The sequence below is a fragment of the Coregonus clupeaformis genome, chromosome 12 (genome assembly GCF_020615455.1).
Source record: "Coregonus clupeaformis isolate EN_2021a chromosome 12, ASM2061545v1, whole genome shotgun sequence".
Lineage (NCBI taxonomy): Eukaryota > Metazoa > Chordata > Actinopteri > Salmoniformes > Salmonidae > Coregonus > Coregonus clupeaformis.
In genome coordinates, this window is record NC_059203.1 from 44,494,814 (window position 1) to 44,519,356 (window position 24,543).

Sequence of the window (24,543 nt, forward strand, 5' to 3'; positions counted from 1 at the left end):
TACGATCAAAGTAACAGGGCCAATACCTACACTAAATAAGACGAATGTAAGAAAATAACAATGGCTTCACTGTCTTCACACAGGCAGGACAAACAGACATGCACACACACACACACGCACACACGCACGCACGCACACACACACACACACACACACAGTTTTGTCTGATTATAGGACAACAACTTCCTATCATGATTCAATAACATAATGAAAATCTCCTCTCTGTGAAGGCCTTTCCATCCCTACCATTCAGCAGTTATTAAATGAATAGTGTGTTTATTACTGCTTTAGTGTGGTGTAAACTCATAAACACCCTCCTAGACTACAAGCGAAGCTGTCAACTAAATATTGTTTCCTTCATGAGTCGCTCTTCCACCTCAATTACGCCTTTCAACTTCCCAGGCACTGTATGATAAAGTGACCGTAAAAATCATTCACATTAATACACCATTGTGCATCTGCTGCTAAAGGTAATTAAAGAAGCAAATGACTCATAAGAATAGACATATTAGCCGCAAAATGAAAGGCAACTGGGCTGCCTCATGAAAATATGTACCATTAAGATACTGCATTTTCATATTCAGGGTAATCAGCTCCACTAGCCTGATGCTGATTTAATCCAGTCTATCAGAGCGCGTCCGCGTGTCACTCTTTCTCCCCCTGGTAGCCACGCTGCATTCTGCTTCAGCACCGCCCGTGAATGGCACCAATGAAGGGAGGTCACACAGAGGCAAATCAGTTGGGGAGCAGTCAATGCTTTGGTTTCACTTAGATGGCAGAAAGAGAGGGAAAAGAGAGAGAGGGAGATTGAGTGAGGAGAAGAAAAAAGAGAGCGATAAAGAATATAAAGAAAGAGATGGGAACAATGCAAGGCAGTTCTCAGTCTGTACGCTCCTCTCTCCCACTCTCCTTCCTTTTCCCTTCCCAACATGCAACGCCTGGGGATGCCAACCCCCAAGTCGATAAAACATAGAAAATGTCCTGGGCATGCCAACGGTGCTGAGTATTTAGACGGTGCTTAGAAAAACCTCCTTGTTTCGTTTGTTATTGCATTTTCGTCCGCGGAGTTGCATCAGGTAGTGGTTGGGAGTGTCGTGCTTGGAAAAGGGAGCTTCCAAAACGCAGCGTGAGGTGAGGATTCTGAGGAGAATTATCCTATGTATAGCGTAGTGTTTAGAATGGGAAGGCTTTGTTGTTCTTCATCTCATGCACATTACTCAACTTCATCAATAGAGCAACTCCCAAGTCACTCTCAGTAAAACCCCAAATCTCTGATTTGTGTTGCACTGAATATAGATGAAGACTTGCAGCCTGTGTAACATTACACTCACAACGCCCCGCTACAAAGCACTGCTTCAGGAGGAGACTGATATTCTGCATCAGACAGTTGACACAAACGTGGGGGATTCAGACTGCTCAGGGCACTAGCTGCTTCTGTGTTGTCAGTTGATTGTTCCTCAGCTCTTCTACTATGGGTTTACTACTCTGTTGCTCAACCGTCTGAGACACAAAAATAAAGTCTGCCTATAATATGATGCCACCAATCAAAAACACCTAAAAGGTAGAGTGACATTGCCTGGAGCCTATCACTGCTGTGAGTGCAGGATAACATGGTGTGCTCTGACCCTAGAGAAAACACACTATCTACACAAACCTTGCTGTTGATTTCACAAACACGGAATTTGGTCAAATGATATGGCACGGAATCCATCCCTTGGTTGCTACTGCAATTGAGCCTTTATCTGTGGTATACTAATTAAACGTTAGAAAATGGCTTCTATCATAGCTACACTGATCCCAGGCTTCATTACTGTACATGTGCATGGCCAAAGAGCTCTATTTTAATGTCATCTGACCAAAGCACCAGTTCCAATCCAAGTGCCAATGCCATTAAGCAAACTCCAGGTGTTTACATTTGTTGGATGACATGAAAATAGAGCTCTTTGACCACGCACACCAGTGGTGGGTCTGGCGTCCAAATGAGAACGCATGAGCAGAAAATAACCCCATACCTACTGTAAAATATGGAGGTGGATCTTTGATGTTATGGGGCTATTTTGCTTCCACTGGTTCTGGGGCCCTTGATAAGTTCAACAACATCATGAACTTTAGCAGTCCCAGGATATTTCTGCCAAAAATCTGGTTGCCTCTGCCGGGAGGCTGAAACTTAGCCGCAAGTGGATCTTCCAGCAAGACAATAACCTCAAGCACACATCAAAATCCACAAAGAAATTGTTAAATGGCCACAAAATCAACATTTTGCAATGGCCATCTCAGTCTCTGGACTTAAAACCCATTGAAAACATGTGGTTTGAATCGAAGAGGGCAGTCCATAAGCGCAGGCGAAGGATATCAAGGATCTGGAAGGATTTTGTATGGAGGAATGGTCTAAGATCCCTCTCAATGTGTTCTCCAACACATTAAACATTTTAGAAAAAGGCCCAGTGCCGTTATCCCCGCAAGGTGAGGTATTGAAAACAGGGGTGTCAATAATTTTGACCCCTACATTTTTGAAAAAAATATGATTTACTTGTTAAACAAAATCTCTTTCTATGAAGCAATTGCATTAGTATAACCTAATATATTTTCCCAATTTTTTGGAGCATACAATATAGCTCAGTATTTGTATTTCTTTTATCCAGTAATTTTTGCTCATCTTTATCAAGGGTGTCAATTTCAGATCCCACTGTACATCATTTGCTAGGGATTTCCTTTGTCTTGACCTGGGACTTAAAGCACGTAACCCCCTGTATCAGGTCTATGAGATGCCAGTGGAGGAATCCCGGTGTGGTTGGAGTGAGAGTTCCTCTCCGGGATAATTGTTCTATAAATCACAGCGACCCCAATTGGCCATGGCTGTGGATTGAGTTGCAGTGGAGAGGCAGCTCCCTGGGAATACCACTGTCTCTGTTGAAGTCATTCCAAGAAGGGTAATATGATCCCAGACAGACAGGAATAAAGGAAGAGAAAAAATCTAATTGCTTTGGCCATAAACTAGAGTGATCTCCTGGCTGGGTCTGGAGTCTGGACAGATCACCAGTCAGCTTGGACTGACATGATTCATTGTAGTGTTCTGACGAAAGAATGCAAAGACAAAAGGGGTGGCCATACTCTTTTGGTTTGATTATGACGCTCTCTGCATTTCTAGTGTTAACATTGACACTGGGTGTTACTCAAACACTCACAAGTAGGGTTGCAAAGCTACTGGTAATTTACCTAAGTAATTTAAACTTGAATAACTTAAAAAACATATTTTCATATATAGTATTCATTTTAAAATATGTATCCATATTGTCCATGAGTTTCTACTAGTGGATAGACCATATGGTTCAAGAGAAAATTGCCTAATTAATTTAAAAAGTATATAATCAACAATGACATTATTTCAATGACCTCTGCAACACTTCCAAATATAAACTTTTTTCCCAACTGCCACCAGTTTGACGCCAAAACATTGACAAAACAAATAAATATTGACATAGTAAAATAAATAACAAATGTATAAATGATATTTCATGCTTAAACCCTCATGCTTAAACCCTCACCAATGTTATTCACTGTTGATGGTTTATATTTAGGATAATATTTTACAGCTTTGTCATTTTCTTTTTTCTTTTAAAATACTTTTATTTAATTATTTCATATATTTTACATGTGATAAGGCCACACAGTGTGCCAGAGATAATTACAGACTCCTGTGATAATCTGAAGTACCCAAAAAGGCCACTAAATGTCATTTTATAAATTTCCCCCCAAAACTTGAAAGTTACCAAAATTCTGGTAGTTAACTGGTAAACTTAGTTTTCATTAATATACCCTCCCTTTGCAACCCTACTCACAAGTCACAAGCTTTCCTTCACTTTGGCAAGGACAATTGTGAGGAAAGTAACAACAAGTCATGGGGAAAGTCGTGTAAGTGTATGTAAGCACTTTTAACAAACATAACATCCTGTAGGAATTAGCATGCAAGGCGCAGCATGGTGACAGAATTGGCCAGCTTCAATCAGCCTGAGCCACCTTCAGCAAACTGCACAGCACCTCCTGAGCTGCAGGCTTCAATAAACGTCACAGGAGAAGATGATCACAAGGAAAATTAAGTTACGTGCCAAGCTTAAAGGGCTTACATAAACATGTGATGGAAATATTGAACAATGGCGACTGTGGCGGAAAAAAAACAGGCTTCTGTAGAAAATGTGAAATGAATGCAATTAGGTGATACATCTATCTAGATGCTGGAATCAAGTTTTATTTTATTTATTTTTTATGAGCGTTTATGTCCGCTTGTTCTCAGGTTGTAGTTTTGGTCTCATCTCATTCACTCCTTGTGTGCTGTGTGCACCTTCCCATTTACACACACACACCAAGCCCCTCCCCCTGCCACTCACAACAACAAAGATGAGAGATCACGTCTTCCTCTCTGACAAGCAGTTTCAACTTGATATTTGCATTTGAGGTCTGATCAAAAAAGAATCGGTCATATTGGCACCGAAACACATTCTGAGGAGAAGGTGACCTTTCTATCGATACCCTTTTTATGTCTGAACTACTCAAATTGTGAGCAGAGCATACACTACTAAAACGGGATTATCAATTAACATTGATTCTGGTAAATTAATGCGCAGACAGAAGGGTGTGTTCAAAACAATTAAACTGTTCTACCTTGTTAGCTAGCAAGCAAATAAATACAAGTTGGCTAAACTTGAAATATAAAGATTAGCTGGCTACTGAATAGCATGTGGGCTTGTGCTTGAGAGATTGTTTATGAGACCTGTGTTAAATAAGAATACGGCACGAGGGGGTTTGTGGTATATGGCCAATATACCATGGCTAAGGGCTGTTCTTAGGCACGACGCAACGCAGCCTGGATACAGCCGTTAGCCGTGGTATATTGTCCATATACCACAAACCCCCAAGGTGCCTTATTGCTATTATAAACTGGTTACCAACGTAATTAGAGCAGTAAAAAGTATGTTTTGGTCATACCCGTGGTATACGGTCTGATATACCACGGCTTTCAGCCAATCAGCATTCAGGGCTCGAACCACCCAGTTTATAATTTTCTATAATGCCTACTACAAGTATGAAAATGTATGCACTCACTAACTGTAAGTCACTCTGGATAAGATGTTTGTCATTATTAGTGAATTTGCATTACATTTACATTATTTAGCAGACGCTCTTATCCAGAGCGACTTAGAGTTAGTGAGTGCATACATTCTTTTATTTTTTATACTGGCCCCTCGTGGGAATTGAACCCACAACCCTGGCATTGCAAACGCCATGCTCTACCAACTGAGCTACATCCCTGTCGGCCATTCCCTCCCCTACCCTGGACGACGCTGAGCTAATTGTGCGCCGCCCCATGGGTCTCCCGGTCGCGGCCTGCTACGACAGAGCCTGGATTCAAACCAGGATCTCTAGTGGCACAGCTAGCACTGTGATGCAGTGCCTTAGACCACTGCGCCACTCGGGAACCACATTATGCATGGTTCTGATAAAATTTGTAACAAAAAGGTATTTTTCATAGACAGACTTGAAAGACAGATCAGTGGTTATTGCAAAAAAGCAGGTTAAACTATTACATTATTTTACATTATTAGTGGATCTTATGGTTGTGGAAGGCTTATATTTAGCCTAAGTATAATTTCACAAGCCCTGAATTCATTAGATTATTGCTGACTGTTTGAAATGCAGTGTCAAACTTTTTTAGAGAAAACATCTTAAAGAAATGAGATATACTTAAAGATTTTATGCCATATCGCACACTCCTATGAGAAACATACATACACGGTGCAGTGAGAATGAAACAAACCCAAAGTGAAAAGCTGGCATCCATACAGTAAGTAGCCCAAACAACAAGCACTGCAGGAACCAAGGGCATGTGGGCTATAGAGCGGGGGGCCAGGCGGGAAATGACAGACTGCTGTTCAACTCCATTAGCTGCTATGTGAGAGGGGTGCATCTAGCAGCATACGACCTGTGAAGAATCTTAGATCTCGCTTTATCTTGGAATGGGATTGCCACATTAATTCTTGGGAACTGTAATCTCTCAAGCAAATCAAATTACTCTCATTAACCGCAGAAGAAAACTGCCTCTGTAATAAGTATGTATGAAAAAGTATTTATTACCAATAATCACCTCTTTAACATGAGCCAGCTTACAACGGCTTTTATTTTTGCTGATTACGTTTAAAAATAAGAAACAGGAAGGCCATTTGTGCGAACACATACACACACACACACAAGTGTCTGTGATACAGTGATTAAAGGGGAGGGTATAGAGATACAGTGCTTTAGGGGCCTTTGAGAGGACATGCCTTACCTAGTCATAAAAGCACACCTCAGTCTTTAGGCCAGTGCCAGAATCACTCTCAATGGGTTCACTTAGAGGTGAATCACTAGAGAATTTACATGTAAAGTAGCCCATGTCGTCAGCCCAGCAGTGCCCGCACACAAAGCTGTCCATGGAAACTCAGTACACAGTCACTGACCGCTACATATTTGAGAATGTTTGTGCGGATCATTGCCAGACACAGTGCAGACACTAGCATAACAATGCTATTTCTGAATCATAGACAGCTGCTGATATTGTTTCAGCTCAACTCATTTACATAATGTTGGTTGTCTGAAAGCTCAGTAAGAATAACAGAGTCAAAAAATACATCTGCATTATGCATTTCTGCAAATAGAGAAAAACAAACTGATACTTGTATACTTATCACTACGCAGGAACTCTTTGCTCTCATTTCAGGATATGACATCATTACTTCAAGTCAATGTTGCCAAGTATAATTGCTCTGCTCGTAAACATAGCAGACTCAGATATCTTCTCTATTTGAAGCACTGAAGATTCCCCCCCAGAAAATAGCCAATTAATTACATGAAAAAAGTAAGAAAAGTACGAAAATACATATAAAAAGGCTGATAAATAAGAATTTCCTCCATAAAATCAATTATAATTCGAGGTCAGCGGTTAATTCATTTACAGGCTTAACATAATTACCTGTTTTTCCCTCATTTACATTTTAGTCATTTAGCAGATGCTCTTATCCAGAGCGACTTACAGGAGCAATTAGGATTAAGTGCCTTGCTCAAAGACACATCAACAGATTTCTTACCTACTCGGCTCGGTGATTCAAACTAGCAACCTTTTGGTTACTGGCCCAACGCTCTTAACCGCTAGGCTACCTGCCGCCCTGGGACACTGATGTCCCTGCTATTCAAGTAACACACTCCAGTGATTATTCAAATGAAACAACTATTCCAGGGGGGAACGTGTCTTTCAAAATACAATGCAGAGAAATGAATACACCAAAACAAAACCCTATAGTATACCATGAAGAATTATGTTAGCACCTATCACTAGAACTTAATGTAATATGAAACTATTCCTCCAGATACCACAGTAGCTATACCGCACACATGCTCTACAAAAGCCAAGATTTAATTCTGTATAAAAACTGTATGTCAATCATTTTGTTTAGCTAGTGCATCAGTATTCTAGTGTAACTAGCAGTGATTGGGGTTTGGCAGCTGGACAAGTTAAGGCAGAGCTGCCCCATGGCTACAAAGCTACGGCTCTCCTATAACTTCTCAACCTGCCCATCAAAGAGGACCCACCCCCCGCCCACCTGCCTGTGCATGGCGTCTCCTATGATTCATGCTGGGCAGGTGAGAAAGACTCAGGTATTTACAGTAGCAGAACTGGAGGGGATGTGGTGAGACAGTGAGGAGCGGCACACAAACTTGTGACCTGTGACTATGCATCATAGCAAAATAAATGAGCTATTCTGCAAGGGTGTTCGTTACATAAATGATACTGCTTTACACATAAATATTGTCAAATTGTCACCCTCAAAGGTGTTTAAACATTAATAGATGGGGTTATTTATTGTGTTTTAACACATGAATGCAACCCCAGTGAGACAGACTGCAGAATATCGCATAAACACTTTGTAAACATACAGCTGTTAAGATAATGATTTTGATTGCGGGACTCCCAAGGCTTTCTTCACCTCCTCAACATCTGTTTGAAATATGGGGCAACACCGGCATTCTGGCTGGAGCTCAGGTGGTTAAAATAGAACACACACACACACACACTTCTGTGTATAAACGTACATTTTCCCCCTCTAGTTTACAGTTTCTCTCTGGTTTCGTGGTGAGTCAGCGAAAAGGCAGAAGCTGCAGCTCCCTACAGTACAGTCCACCTGTCTGGAAGAGATCCTTTTCTGTTCTCTCCTCCAGCCAAACCAGGCACAGGGAGATGCAGGAAGACTGGGAGAGAAGCAAAGGGAGAGCAGGCCCTTCATCTATGGGATATACCAACTTAGAGCTAGGAAAAACATTACATAGAATCACCTTGAAATGCTGTCTCTGGTTATACTGCATCAGTGCTTCATGGCTGGATCTATGTAACACATACCGTAGATGAAAGTAACTGAAACAAATAAGGCATTTGTGGAATAAGCTAGCTGATATGCAAGCACTGTAGGTTATCCCAATACAGGTAGTGTTGGCTCTGTAGCAATGACCCATGCTGTGGGAGAGAGCAGAGGGAAGGTGTGGGATAACCCAGCAGGGTCCCCAGTCCCCCCAGACACCTCCCCCCTAATCCCACTGGCTGTTTTTCAATTTCACACATCACTCTTTGACACTTTTACATTAGAAACACAGCCCTCTCGTGATTAAAATCTTGTTCTCCATTCCCTCTCTCTCTCTATAGCGAGGGGGGTAATGAGAGATGGGTGTCCATTTCCCAGTCTCTTTTTCTTTTCTCTCCAAATCAACCACAAATAACTCACAGGCCTTTGAACCCCATCTTGATTTTGCTCAAAAGATAAGGACAATACTTATTGTTTTCATTGCACTTGATAGCGAAGACGGAGAGTACAAAGTCACTCCAAGATATAGATAAATAAAGCACAAAATGGCCAGTTTCATCTGCCTTAACTCGAAGGACAATTTCAAGTGAACTCATGGAGATGAGCAAACATGGTGATACTGCAGCACATAGCAGTGTGACACCGGCTAGAGACCTCTGATCAAACGGAGAAAAAAACCTAATGTTGTAACTTCATTCAAAATCCCCTCAGAGAACAGCCAGTTCAGTATGTGTGTATGTTAAATATGTGTTGCAGTTCGTATGTCTACCATAACCCTGGTTTGAAAGGGTAAAGTAGGAAATGGACTAAACAAACATCGCTGGTAGAGCTCACATAGACCCCCCTGACGCAATAGAACCGCGCAATGAATTCCCAACATGCAACAGTGTGCTGTAGCCCTGGTGATGCCCTCGGTTGTGATTGTGCAGGGGGAGGCTGAGGAGTATTTACTGATGCGGTTATCTTGTCCTGTGACAGGCAGAATCAATCAATCACCACGCCGCGGCTCTTGCGGCTCGGCCGTGCATTCCAGGCACAGCCCCTCACTTCAGGGGGAGGAGATGGCAGTGTTAGCCAAGCCAAATTTGATCAACCAATGTAGTTCCCCTGTGCCATAGCTATCTGAGATGAAGATTATATTATGTGGGAGTGAGCAAAGTGATGAAGACGGCACAGAGCGAGAAGTCCAGGTGGATCTCCCCTCCTCACAGGCTTAGTTTCTTCTTAAAGGCACAGTGCCTCTCTTCTGGGAACAAGGGTAAAACCCATCATGTCTTCTAATAATGACAACGTGTGACACTGCTGTTGCCTCTCTTGTACAGATCAAGGAGCCAAGCATGTATATGCTGAAGACAAGCTTGAATTAATTATCAGAACTTGTGTTCAAAAATAAAACTTGTCTGTCTACCACAATTACATACCAATTAAAAACACAATCCTGGGAGATCCTCCTCTGACATTTCACATCAATCAATCAATCAAATGTATTTATAAAGCCCTTTTTACTTCAGCAGTAGTCACAAAGTGCTTATACAGAAACCCAGCCTAAAACCCCAAAGATGTAATTCCTTAAACAGATTTAATGACATGTATGAAATATTTTATGAAGGTTAGTACATTTGCATTTAGCAATGAGGAAAAATAAATATACTGTTTAGACTGCAGATAAGAGCTGGTAATTAAGAGCTCTATGTTTATGCCCTATATTTACGTTACATTATCCAATTCAAAATACCATCTTTCTGATTCTAACTTTATTTATTCATGCCCTTGGCTATCTATGGGCACAATTATTAAATATCCGCAGAGATATTTGTTTTTTATAAATCATACTCTAAATGTTTTACTTCTCTGATACATAGATGGGTTGGTTGTTTAGCAACATAACCGACGCGTACACAACTATGGGGCAAAACATATGGGGTTGGCTTAGATTGTTGACAACATGTAAACTATACTTTGTCTCCAATGTTTATTGAAAACATAAATACATTTGTACAATGAGCATTTGTTATCTCTCAAATACATCGTTACAGGTGTTAGTTAGCTAGCTAGCGAATTTTGCCATATTAGCATAGACACCTCAAAACAAGACATAATAATAAATAATAATAAGCCATTTAGCAGACACTTTTATCCAAAGTGACTTACAGTCATGTGTGCATACATTTTTACGTATGGGTGGTCCCGGGGATCGAACCCACTACCCTGGCGTTACAAGTGCCATGCTCTACCAATGGAGCTACAGAGGACCACATAGTATCAAGAACAAAATAAAACTAGCTGAAACAAGCCACCTACAATTCCCCACATGGCAGCAGCTTGTCATTGTTGCTAGATATCTGGCCATCCATACAAAAAGACATGGACTTCTGCCCCATTGAAGCGTTTGCATCGTTTTTGTGACGTTGTCAGCTAACCAGTCTATAGGAAATGGCTCGAAGAGCTGTGCCTTTTCCCCAGTAGTCATATGCTCAATATAGACATAATCCAATGGTTGCCAGGGAATGTTGCTTATGGAGAAACGACAATTGCATCAATAATCAGTAATTAACAGATTATTTATAACGTTGGCATTTATCATGATATGCCATAATGCCACAACACAGATTAGCCTGTTGAAAGCTGCAATGATTACACAAATGTTTATCTGAGGCCCGACAAAAGAAAATTGAGTGTGTGCATAATTATAAAAAATATTACACAAGTGGTGTAGTGGGGATTGTGATACGGGAGGAAGTTGTGTCGATAAGTGCACACATTAGGGAAATGACTCTGCCTCTCTCTCACTCTGACACACACATTAACACACTCCCAGAAGTATCAGCCACGGTAATGTGTATTCATATGAACACTGGCAACACCTGCACACACACAATTACATAAAACAAGATAGCTTATGCATTGTAAATGTCCACACAACTACATTATACAGACGAAGGCCCTTTAGGTCTTAGATGCCAGTTTAACGTTTATGTGAAATACAAATCCTGATAAAAAAAAAAGTATAAAAAATAACAGCATAAAATTGCTTTGTGTTGTGAATATTGAAAGAGCAATCTATTCCACTTTCTATTAATGTTCTAGTGTGACAAATGTAGATGTTGAGAAGATATGTGTTGTGTGACTAGTGGGAGGCAGTTAGTTTACCTGTATGGCAGATGACAGCAGCCTATCTCTCTGGAGCATGGTACTGATGGAGCCTGTCACTTCCTTACTGTATGAATCCCTCCCAGATGACTCTTGTTGGACATGGACATACCCCACTGCTGTTCCCATGCTCTCCCTTTACCAGAGCAGACAGACAGATGGACAGACAGGTAGGGCCTGCTCTAAACAACTCTTTTAAACATTTGCCCAGAAGCAGCGCTCCCTTCTGTCCAGTCCCTGTATCCTAAAGCATGACATCCAGCTCTAATCAAGCAGAAAATGGTCATAAATATTTTTTTCTGCTAGATTTCACATTCACATTTCACGCAGGGACATGATATTTTCCCCCTACCTCCAGGGAGTACCTAATGCAAAAACCAGTTACTTATATTCAAGGCTCATGTTCCTTTAGTAAAATGCAGAACCTATTCCCAGTTAGGGAGGGGAAAAAAAGGAAGCAGAGAAAAAAGCATAAAGGCCTGTCTTATTTTCTGTGCCATTTACTGGCTAGTACTTTCACAGCCATCCCATTACATCATGTCAGAGATTGTAAACAACCAAATAACAACAGTGCAGTGGAGCCCACAGCTAGAGAGTAACACAACACAACATGCATCCCTGTGCTCCAGAGGGGCTCCCGCCCGGCCTCCTCACAGTGGAGAAAACATTTGTTTTTATTGTCCATTTAAATAATATATATCATTTTTTAAGCGAGAGAGAGAAAGAGCGAATGAGGATTTATACTAGTGGTGCTGTGGGTGAGTATTTATGGCAGCCGTCATTCACAGGATGCTGGGGTGCCATCACTTTTCTTTATGATGAGACATCACATCTTAGACGCAGCATATCATTCTCTAAATGGTATACAACCATTCAGCTGCACACGGAGGCCCCTCGTAATTTTTCTCTCAAATAGAGGCCACGTCACTCCTGAACGCATCGGAGGTCATTATTAATCACTGATACATACATCGAGGGTAGACGAGACAAATCATCCAATGTGCTCTGAAAGGAGGCAGAGTGAGGGTCCACATACATATATTACCTCTATAGGCAGTCAATTGATGTTAGGTGTCAGTTATTTGTCATATTTTTATTTTCATGATAATAAGGGGAAATAATTTTGAATAAAGAATTGTTGTTAATAATGTCTCATTGTCCATTCCACTACTCATAACCTGCCACCATACAAACCCTGAGAAACGTAGTCTCCCTACCACCACTAACGGCATCTACGTTTATTGAGATCCTAACGACCTGCGTGTAGAGACCAAGGTCAGCTCGCCATGTATCTCCACTACAACACTGCATAGTGACTGTGCTGAATGAAGCCGACACACGTCTGTGCTGCTAATTTTTATGGCCCATCCTACGGAGGCCATTTCTCAGCTAGTGAGTGCAGCATAAGCGTTAGGATCATAGCTAGCGATGCTGGGGAGACTGTGTCAGTGGTGTAACGGTTTTAAAAATAAGGATTTCCCAAAGCCTCTGCACCCCCAATATTACCAACCAAGGAGGTTCAAAAGTCACAAATCCTCTGTGCTCACTGCTCGATGTGTAGAGCGTATGTGTAGAGCGTATGAACAGGGAAACAAGAAGGTGGGGGAGATCATAGAAAAATCCCTCTGGTTCTTTCTCAAGCACCTTCATCACCATTTGGCAGCTAACCCATTTAGAGGCATTCCGAGCCCTTTAACGCAATGAGTCCCACCATAACGCCAGCGTATTTTGGACTTCTAACCCCTTTTAAACATTGTGTGTTTGTCTATTTCTTCTGCATCCGTAGATACCAACCATTAGTCTGTGTGATTAACGAGGGCTGAGCTAGAGCGATGTTTGTGAAACAAGGACGGATCCTGAAGGGGCCCGGGGGCCGGGTCTTTTTACACAAACGTCTGTAGAGTCCGAATGGTTTGATCTACAAACTATTAAAAGCTATGTATGAAAAGCTGAGACTCTCACGAATACGCACATGTAACATGTTTATGACGCTCACAAGCTACACAAGAGTTGTTAGAAGTTAAGGGGTTCTTCTACATTGAATATCAAAGGAAATCCCAGGACATGGTGTCTATAATACTGTAATAAACTCATATAGTTACTGTCACAAACTCCAAACTCCACACAGTTGTCATTGACGAGTTGGATATTAATTTCCTTGTGAGCAAACAATTTCACCATTCATATAAATACATTTATATAAGGTTTTTTGCTTTGGCAGACTTTTCTTTTTTTTATTGACATTTGTCAATATAACTCATGAATGTAACTGTTTATGTCAAATTGTTTTGTGTTCTACTTGTAGCCCTGGTTGTCCTGAAAATAAAATGGTAAAACACATTGTGAGGCTCAATATAAGGGCTGGACATTCAGATAAATGCAAGTCAGATAAATAAAAATATGATTTTTGCTTGGGTCTCTAGACTGATTAATTGGCCCAATGCAGCTATTTTCATATCAATATCAAATAATTTCTGGGTAACAATTAAGTACCTTACTGTAATAGATTTCCATTAAAAACTGTTTCTCAAGCAAGAATTTTGCTAAGACTGTCTGGGAGTGATCTGAGTGGGGAGGGGAAGAAATTATTGGCAGAGAGGTTTGGAACTCTCTTTCTTATTGGTCTATTATCCAGGTTAACGCATGGTGATGTCACCATGGAAAGATGAAACTCCCACCCATGCAAACCTGCTGATTAGAAGGTCCTGTGTAGATAGTATTTTCAGGAAATTGCTTACTATCAGGAAATAACAATGATTACATTGTTTCACACTTTTACAGTTAGTAGTCCCGTGTAGCTCAGTTGGTAGAGCATGGCGTTTGCAACGCCAGAGTTGTGGGTTCGTTTCCCACGGGGGACCAGTATGAAAAAAAATGTATGCACTCACTAACTGTAAGTCGCTCTGGATAAGAGCGTCTGCTAAATGACTAAAAATGTAGTTTCATCAGCTGTTGTACAATATGATACAAAACACAGGAACAACAGAATTTTGACTGCACTGGGCCTTTAAGAAACAGGCGGCAGGCACATTCTTCACAAGGTGCTCTGGGGAGCAATTTCACAGGCCTGCGTGCTAACAGACGCCTGGCAGGAGTAAACAGGCCTTTTGCTGCCATCACTTTGCTCCTCTCCAGTCTCCAGCTCTTCCCTCTCTGTCACCCGGGCCCAGCCTGCCCAGTCTCAGCTCTGAGGTCTGACGACGTGAATGAACAGTGACGTCTGTTATCCACAATGATGCGTGTTGATTATGAATAAGATATAAAAAGCCAGTTTCACTACACCGCTTTTGCATTAGCAGGCTACTATCTCCATTGGTAATGCCCTCCCCCCATCCCCAATACACACACACATACACACCCTCTCTATCTGTGTACTATTGTGGCCTCTGGAGCCCCAATAGATGCCTTAATCTGAGGCGAATGGAGCTACAAGGATTAGGGCTTTATTGAAACAAATAAGTGTTTTATTGGGAGAAAGTCCCAGTTTCAATTTCAGTAGCTCGTTTAAACCTTATCTGCCAAATTCCTTAGGGCCCATTCTATGTTAATTGGATCTACATTGCACTTGCATTGGGGGTGTTAACAAGCACAGCCTATGAATATTAATTACCCAGAAGTTTTCTGTGTAGGAAATACTTTCCTGATACATATTAATTCTATGAAGTTTTTAAAGTAGAGCTCTCATTAAAAATGTATAAGCCTTGTGCTTAAATGTTTTCCCAAGAGGACTTGTGTATCTTTAACTTGATCCCTAATAAATTGGGTCAAATTGGCCATCCTAAAAGACTTGTTTCTCCGAAAAAGGCATTATTATTCAACTCGATGTAAACATTCCATTCCACTGAATAACGGGTTTTGTTTAAACAGTGTTTTGACTATGGCTATTAAAACCTTTCATGTTAAGGCCTGTACTTTCCCAACCCAAGCCTCCTGAGTCCCTGTTAAAGCGGTTACTTATTTACAACGCTAAACACACAATCTGCTCAACAAAAACAGACCAATACCAGTGTGTGTGTGTGTGTGCCTGTGCACATGTGTGTGTCTTGACTGTGAGCATGGCGGGGTTTGAGGGGTGGGTTTGTGGGTATGCGGGTATTATGCATTTAGTCAAAACCCTCGCGACGGTTCAGCCCTTCCAATAAGCCATTTAATACTGAACCAATACAGACGTGTTTCCCTGTCTGCCTCTCCACACCAGCTGCTCCAGACACCTGCTCAGAAGTTTAGAGTTCCCCTCTTCAGCACTAGCACACGGACACGCCATCAAAGACCATCCGGGCGCTACACAATGAGAGCCACTTCACGCTTCCTAATGATACCAGCATACAGGCGCATCATTTACATAGGAAGCAGTGGCCACACTGACCCAACATAACACACTTCTGAGGGCTTTCTTTAAAGAGGGGCGTGGGGTGGTGAAGGGGGAGGGGGGCATCGTTACATCATCCTGATAAGTATGGGATGCAGAACAATAACCCCCCCTCCCCCCCTACACACACACTGCCAACTCCTCCTCTAATGTATTTTTCCAGGCGCTGACTGTTTGACCTGAAATCCATTATCCCCCATGTTTCTTTTCATGTGGCCGGGGTGAGCTGCAGTACAGTAGTGAACGACTTACCTTGCAGCGCTGCTGTCTTGTTGGGGCATGGGGGAAGTGAAGAGGCTCTCTGATTACCTCATTGTGAAACAACTCCTCAGATCACCCCCCCGCCTGCCCACATGAAGCAGGCCGGGGAGGGGGTGTAAACAGGATGTCAACCCATGGAACAGTCAACTATTTTAAACTCTGGGGTATGGCATGGTATGCACACATGCAACGTGTACTTCATCTCTTTCTGCTGCGGTTCGCCCGGCAGGCTGAAAGGACATGCTTGAGGTAGACTCAACAAAATGGATGAGTTCATGAGCTGGCCATTTTGTAATGTAGCCATAGAGAGAGGTGCTGCTATTGTGGTTACCTTCAAAACTCATGAAGAAAAAAAACTCTACAAGACATGACAAAAGGCTTCAGAAGTCATACCATGCTAGACTAAACAGATCTCTCTTTCCCTGGGAGAGAAATATATTGCATGTAACAATTAACTCGACTCAAAAAGCAATATGGTTCAATTGCGGAAGGCTTAGGCCTCGACAAAAACAGTGATGAAGCTTTCTTTTCTACAGGTAACTGACAAAATAAAGGAAACACCAACATAAAGTGTTTTAATAGGGCGTTAGGCCACCATGAGCCAGAACCACTTCAATGCACCTTGGCATAGATTCTACAAGTGTCTGGAACTCTATGCGACACCATTCTTCCATGAGAAATTCCATCATTTGGTGTTTTTGTTGATGGAGGTGGAGAATGATTTCTCAGGCACCGCTCAAGAATCTTCTCTAAGTGTTCAATTGGGTATACTTTGAATCTCTCATTTACTCAAGTGTTTCCATTATTATGGCAGTTACCTGTACATACAAGCACATTACTGTTCAATTTTCACCTCCATCAGTATGATTATTAATCAGATCACACGTCAATTGCCAAAACCACCAAAGAAATTCAGCCTGTAATAAAACTGTCATCCGCTCCACTATAAAGACAGATGTTGTGAGTTGTGTGATAACATAATTAAACTGTTCTGTGAGGGATTCCATAAAATTATTCCAATTGGAAGAGCACTATAATTTTACCAATAAAGCAATTTAGGGCAATATGTAGTGTCATAACACTGATGTTATCCGTTCCCCCAGATTTACAATAAGTTGGAGCCCCTACCGTCCCCAGCCCGATCTGACACACAGAAAGCAGTGTGTATCCTTTCAACATGATCCTCTCTGAGATGGTGTGTGTGTGTGTGTGTGTGTGTGTGTGTGTGTGTGTGTGTGTGTGTGTGTGTGTGTGTGTGTGTGCGTGCTGCAACCCTCAGCAAGGAAACACATTGAGAGAATAATGTGCCATAGCTCTTGGACACCAACCACACAGAGAAACCAGCCCTTTATCATACGTATTAGCTATGCAGCAATGAGCAGATATACTGCAATGAGAAAACACAAAGATGCTGAATTCAATTCAATTCAAATGTGTGGCGATAAGGAGTGTTTTCTCCTTGTTATAATGTATTTCAACTGAGGAAGCTGCTTGTGGTTCTCTTCCACTGAACTCCTCAGTCGAGTGCACACAATCAGCAGCCAGCCATCCCAGCAGCGTGAGAGCTGCTCTGAGCTCTCCTTTGACCTAAGGCTGTTAACCTCTCTCATCTAAGTAGTCTCCTACTGACCAGGCCCTGCTGTACTGTCCTGTACTGGGCCTGTCAGTCCTACAGTAGTCGGGAAACGTGAGAAAGTCATGTGAGTCTGCTTCTCACTTAGCACTTCCTCCTCCGGTGTGTGCACCTCAAAGCAGAGTTCAGTGACGACAGACAGACAGACAGACGGAGCTGAGTTGAATGTGTGTGCGTGTATGTGTACATCTCTCTCTCTCTCTCTTCCACCTTGTCCATAAGGGACCTTGTTAGGTTTGCATTATGCAAACAGCTAACCTGTGTCTGCTCAGCTCTTTCTGCTGTTACGTGTGAAGAGCCAGAGTGTCGCTCTCCCTTTTGTACACGCAACGCTACAGTACTGATGGCCCTTCTCAGTCAGAGACGGAGAATAAACTCCCATAATGGTTTGTCTTATCTTGTGGTTTGTAACAAAGCTTTAGAGCATTTGTCTGACAAAGAAGCCTGGATGGATGTTTCTTCAATAAAAGAAAAGCAATGATTGTTGGAGTGTATTTTGTATCACTGAGGAACAATGATTTTTAAGGAATCTCGCCAACTTGATTAAAAGGACACTTCTAAGAGACAGGATATTAATATTTAATACTCCACAGTTATATCAGCTGAACCCAATTCCTAGCAGAGGAATCGATTTTCTTGCTTAAACATGCAAGCGATTACTGCCTAAATCGACCATAAATCACTACCAACAACAGTATATGTAGGAACTTGAATGTGCTGGAGTCAACAGCAGCACAAAAGCCTACAGTATCTAAATGTTCAATCACGTCATCACTGTGACTGCCTGCCAGTTGATGTGGCCGGCTGCATCTGGTCTGTTCTATTATGTGACTTCTCCTTTGGACATCAGAACTTCCTCTTGCAAAATCAATAACAACAAAACAAACTGAAAACCCACACATTTCTAGCTATTGCATAAACACAGCCCTTTTTACATATTTGTCTTCATCATTTCTATGATCTTCATTTCCTCATGAAAGGGACTTGCTGAAAACCACAACTTCTGCACAACCAGCAAGAAAGTTTAGAGACAACATTAAAGAAAGGAGTCATATTCAAAAAGTATAGGGTGCAAACCTTCTGTTTGGTTGACACAACAATACCCTATATTTATCAACCAAATGTGGACATTTTGGCTCAAACAGTAAATGTGTCCATACAGTGAATGGCTTTAGCTGTTTGGGCTGATATAAAATCTCTGATCCTACATCAACATAGCACAAACAAAAACATCTGAATGATCCCCAGACTTTATAACAAATAAGCAACAAATAAAAGTTGCACATGGTAAAAGCCTACATGAAAAAAGGCAACCAGAGCTAAAAGAAATTGCTAAATTATGAGCAAATACTCAAGCTTTTTCTCATAAAAGAAAAAGAGCATAAACATTTTGTTCTCCAAAAAACACCAATAAGGAGGAACTACTTTGATTGTATATTTAGATAAGCCATGCGAGCGCCTTGCTGCTGAGGTATTCCAGCCCAGTATTTGACTTACTAATAGAGATGTTTAAACCAAGCTTATGGTCCACTTCCCCTAAATCTGACTGGTCTACAAGATGAATTCCCCTGTCAGAATCAAGATGATCAAACAGATTACAATTATTGTATCCCCTATCTTTATTAATGAGCACTGTCTTTCATAGTTATGTTCCCTAATAAGAATAAATGATATGCCACCACCAGGTTTGTTGTTCACACTGACTCAAGGGATATATTTGCACTTTGAGTCAGAGAAAATTCTAGATTGATTTCTGCATCACCAAAAGGGAAATGGTGGTCTTGGATGTTTCTCAGAGAACAAAGACACAGAAGCCCACTTCTGTCAGGTTACCACCTACATTAGTGCAACCAGCAAATAAAACGTAAATGACAGACCGCAAAATGCCACAAAAGTAAAAGTTATCAAGTAATTGAGCGAAGATCTTAATGCCCATGGGACAATTAACATGGTTCATGATGCATGAGTGAAAATCCTGGGTTAGCCTAATGGGAGAATATAAAGACAGGCGCATTCCCCCAGAATCCTCCACTGGTAAGTACCCTATCAAAGTAGAGCGTCAGGAACGGAGAATGAGACATCTCGTCCTTCATCCCAAACCATGCACCATTTATCACACAGAACAATTAATCTATCCGCCTTTCTCTCACCGTCTCCATCATCAACCATATGGTACGCCACAGAAATTAACCATGGGCTTTGTTCAAAGGGACAAACAGAAAGAAAACATGTACTATTCAAATGCACAGATTTTTTTTTTGATATACAGGACTAAATTCACCAGTTTCTAAATTATTTTCATAAATGACTGATCTGCGAGAATAATTATTCCCTCAATGTGACTTTAAAATAGAGACCAGTGCTGGACGGTTGGCTCTATTCTCGGGTGAAGGATTTTTTTTCTCTCTCTCCTTGGTGTCAAGTGCGCATCCATGACACATTTCCCTGCTTTCCCTCTCCCTCTCATCTGCCTCACATTCATCAAAGTTGTAACCCCTGTTGTCTTTGCAGAGCGAATCAGAATGTGCCCCTGGCAAAGAATGAAGGAAAAGTCAACAGGAATTAAGTTTCAGTGCAACTGTTTACTCAACTGTGGCTCGCATTTATTGAAATTTTATCCACGGTTTTGTGTGACTATTGCAGTAATGAATTCAGTATGGCTGTGATTTTCTCACTGACGACATGCTCATTTTGAGCTGGAAAAAGGGAGACGGCTAGAGCAGCAGTGATGGAGGGGAGATCGCAGGGAGGGACAAACAGCCATGTGTAATAGTGGGCCTACAGGCCTAACACTGAGACACAAGTAGAATACGGTTGCAGACATATTTTTTTGTCTACTTGGGTTTTTCTATTATTGCTGCTGGAGTTGCTGGAAAGCATGCATTTTGCAATGCATGCATTTGCAACTTTGCGGGTGTTAATGTTACTGGCTTGCAACAAATATGTAATTTTTGGGGCTATTACTTCAAATGTGCTGTACATGTTCACAAGCTAATTTTCATGATAAGTGCTTCAAATTAATACGATTATATTATTTTCTTTGAGACCAAAATGCATGATTTAGCATTGGACCTTACTGTATACAGATGGTGATAGATATGCTGTGACAACAGACAGCAACAAAAAAGGCTGTGCATCATGACTAAACTGCTCCTGACAACAACCCCATTCTGTGATGCCAAAATAGCATGAGACACAGTGATCTTTTCAATGCTGTTTCCTTAAACACACTGTCGTGTGGCACACATAACACTGACACCAACAGAAAGAGCTTGTCTGTTTGCCTCAAGTCTCAGATGGTGAAAATGTTTTGGGCTTCACTAATAATAAAGCTACCGCCATTCTTTGGGCCTCATTGGTCGGACACAGAGGACTGTGGCATTAGTTGTGAGTGTGAAGCGTGTTTACAACGAGCGAAGGGAAAACCCTGTCAGCCCATTGGACAGCACAGCACTCAAACTGTCAGAGAATCCTGTGGCACCTACACACTTAAAAATATGTTGACCTACCTCAATAAATATTTCACCAAAATGCAGATGCTGCATGCTACAATAAACATGTCCGCATCCAAACACACAATCACTGAGAGAGCACTTCCCCCTCTTAAAAATGTCTAAACGCCCTCCAATATACATAAATAATAATAATAATGTGTTTATGTACTTGATGTACTTTGGGGTGTGATTAAATATTAACATAGGGACTGCTGTTGACATGGGTTAATAAAGACAGGTATGAAGAGAGGAATCTAGTTTACCTGGTGCTGCTGGAGATGGATCAGGTCAGCTGCTGCCATGTCCACCGCCGACAGTGTCGTTGCGCTCTTGGGCCTCGCGTCCCTGGCTCCGCCCTCCACGCTCGCTGCTCCGTTCTGATTGGCTGGACCGTTGCTTGTCGCCTCCGTCCCAGATTCTTGCATCATGACTTAAAAACCTGAAGGAGCAGAGAGTAGGAGAAAAATCTGTTAAAACAAGGCACAGGACAGGGGATGCAGTACGTTTCAACCCGGGCCACGCTTTTATTATCGGTTTTCCTATTGGTTCATTCCTGTTTGTTTCTTGTTTGTTTTCTTGCACTGTATTCAGTAAAGCAAACACACGCACACACTCTCATAGACTCTGTTTCCACTGGGTGATGAACTAGTCTCTTGTTGTGTCTTTCCGGACCAGATACTTTGCACAAGTCCATACTTGGCTGGAGGAAGGCGGAAGGAGCATGGCTCAGGTTCTGTTAGTGTTCTCCTTCACGGCAGGGGATAGAAACACACATCTTAGAAGAACCCAACCTCAGTGAGGCAAAGCAGAGGAGCCCAAGAAAACACTCGCCCTCACAAACAAAACACTTTCTATGGAAATGGGTATATTTACTTGCATGGTCCCAGAAGAACCACTGCAGAATAGCTTTTTAATGGGAAACAGGGCCAACGGGTGGGCCTGCCTGCCAAAGGATCTCCACGAGAAACATCAGTGAAAACACTGAAATCCTACAGGGGTGCTCAATTAACACCAACATGAGTCTATACCAAAAACATTATCTGTTATTACTTCATTTTAAAGAACAATATGCTGTATACAAATGGCTATCCACTGAGAGTACAAAACATTAAGAACGCATTCCTAATATTGAGTTCCATCCCCCCATTTTGCCCCCATTTTTTTTTTTTTTTTTTTTGCCTCAATTTGTTGGGGCATGGACTCTACAAGGTGTCGAAAGTTCATAATGTTTTGTACACTCAGTGTATATGCTCTATAATTGCATATATTTGAATATTAAAAATAAAATAAAACTAGATGGTAATTTTACATAAAGTAAAATTGGGGACTTGCTTTAGCTCTTTAAAAGTATTTTTGTGGTAATGGAAGAAGTGTTCTGATTTTAGATTCGAAAAGTACAGAAGTAAAAGTGGTCAAAATGTCAGTTGTTTTTAAAGAGACTTTGGTATTTTGGCAATTAAGCCCTTTATCTACTTCCGTTTTAATGAAGTTGCTAACTAGCGTTAGCGCAATAGCTAACTAGCGTTAGCACAATGCCTGGACTTCTATGGTAACAGCTAGCATGCTTTCTAGCTGTTACCATAGACATCAGGTTATTTTTATTTATTTATCAAAATGTGTTTTTCGGCAGAAATGCCTTGTGGAACATGTGAACTTTCATCTGCCTTAAAAACCAACTTGTATGCCATCTGTAAATATGAATAAAAAATGTAAATCACGAGCCTAGTTGGTTCAGCCACGGAAAAAGACAGGAGGCGCTATCGACAATTTAGCAGGCACTATCAACGGCCACGGACAATTTAGCAGGCACTATCGACAAAGATCAGTGGGAAAAAGTTGTGATGGACTACTTTCTTCACACGGTCAGTGTGAACCGGAGTGACTTGACACAACGTGGGCCTAACAAGCTGTACAAACAAAATTGAGTTAAAGGGGTTCCAGTCTGCTGTGAAGCGTTCATCCATGATTATGGGTAAGAGTCTAGCTACATTTTCCAGATATTATACGTTTCTAATTTTGTATCTCAGAAATTCATTTGCATTGCTAGTTATAGCCTAATGTTAGCTAGCTAACATTGAACGTACTTGGTTACCTTTATCTACCTGCAGATTCATACTACAGCATTTCATGCATGGTGGCTAGTTATGACAGTCAGTTTGTATTGCTAGTAGTATGGGTTGGGATTATGGTTCATTATTTAGCTAGCTAGATAGCTAGCTAGCTACATGTCTAAACAAAAGATTGATGATTACATGACCGATCAAGTTAGCCAGGTGTGTCTGGGGGTGATCACGACCATCTATTGTATTTCATGAACATGTGTACATGTCTAGACAATAGTGACCCATCCACTTAGCTAGATGTGGCTGGGGGTGGTTATAGCATTTTTTTCACATGACCCATCAATTTAGACAAGTTTGTCTGGGTAAGCATCATTTAACAATTATAAAATATGAATACAATATTTTTATCAGGACACTTTCTATTTTTGATATTGCTACTATGCAAATATGCAAGTAACCATTTCACTGTACTGTTTACACCTTCTGTATCTTGTGCATGTGACAAATAAACATTAATTTGATTTGATATAGTGTGTGTGTTTACCAGAGATGGTAATGTGAAGAACAACATGACCTGCACCAAAGTAAGATTAGGATATAGGCCAAGGACTAGATAGTGTTTTTCCTTATTGTAGGCTACTACTTTTACTTGAAATACATTTACATTTACATTTTAGTCATTTAGCAGACGCTCTTATCCAGAGCGACTTACAGGAGCAAATATTTGGTTGTTTACTACACTACCTTACTCACTCTGTTTAGCACATGGCCTCACATGTGAATCCTTAAAGAGATGGGTGGGGCTAAGGCTTAAGAGGGTGTGAAAGATCTATCCAGTATGTGTACCAAAACATTCAAGGGCCATTTTCTCAAAAGTGGGGTTACAAGTTTATCAACTTTCAAAGCAGAATTACTTTCCCATTGTTCTTCAACTGCAGTGTATGATATACCATTTTGTAGCTCTGAGTCTGTACTTCTATCCAATGTAAAAAACACAATTTCAAATGTTTCTACATAAGACCGAATCGAGGTGGTCGTTCACAAATGTTTCTGCACTACATTATTTGATCATGATACGTTAGTACATACATACTGTGTTCATTTTGTCTTGTTTAACTTACTAGAATATCCACGCTGGGGTGCATCTTGTTTGTGTTTTTGTGCTTTTACTTTGCTTTTGTTGTTTATC

The 24,543-nt window shown here is 41.2% G+C and overlaps 1 protein-coding gene across 10 annotated transcripts in view; it reads right to left on the bottom strand.

Annotated features, from left to right (window-relative positions):
• The window catches only part of LOC121578273 (forkhead box protein P1-B), a 210,146-nt gene that overhangs the window by 67,901 nt on the left and 117,702 nt on the right, over positions 1 to 24,543 (bottom strand). For all 10 annotated transcript variants that reach the window (XM_045223875.1, XM_045223874.1, XM_045223878.1 and 7 more), the window contains one exon: positions 21,555 to 21,730. In XM_045223875.1, coding sequence (XP_045079810.1) covers positions 21,555 to 21,719 — 165 coding nt within the window. In that variant the 5' untranslated portion in view covers positions 21,720 to 21,730. The remainder of the gene's footprint in view (positions 1 to 21,554; positions 21,731 to 24,543) is intronic.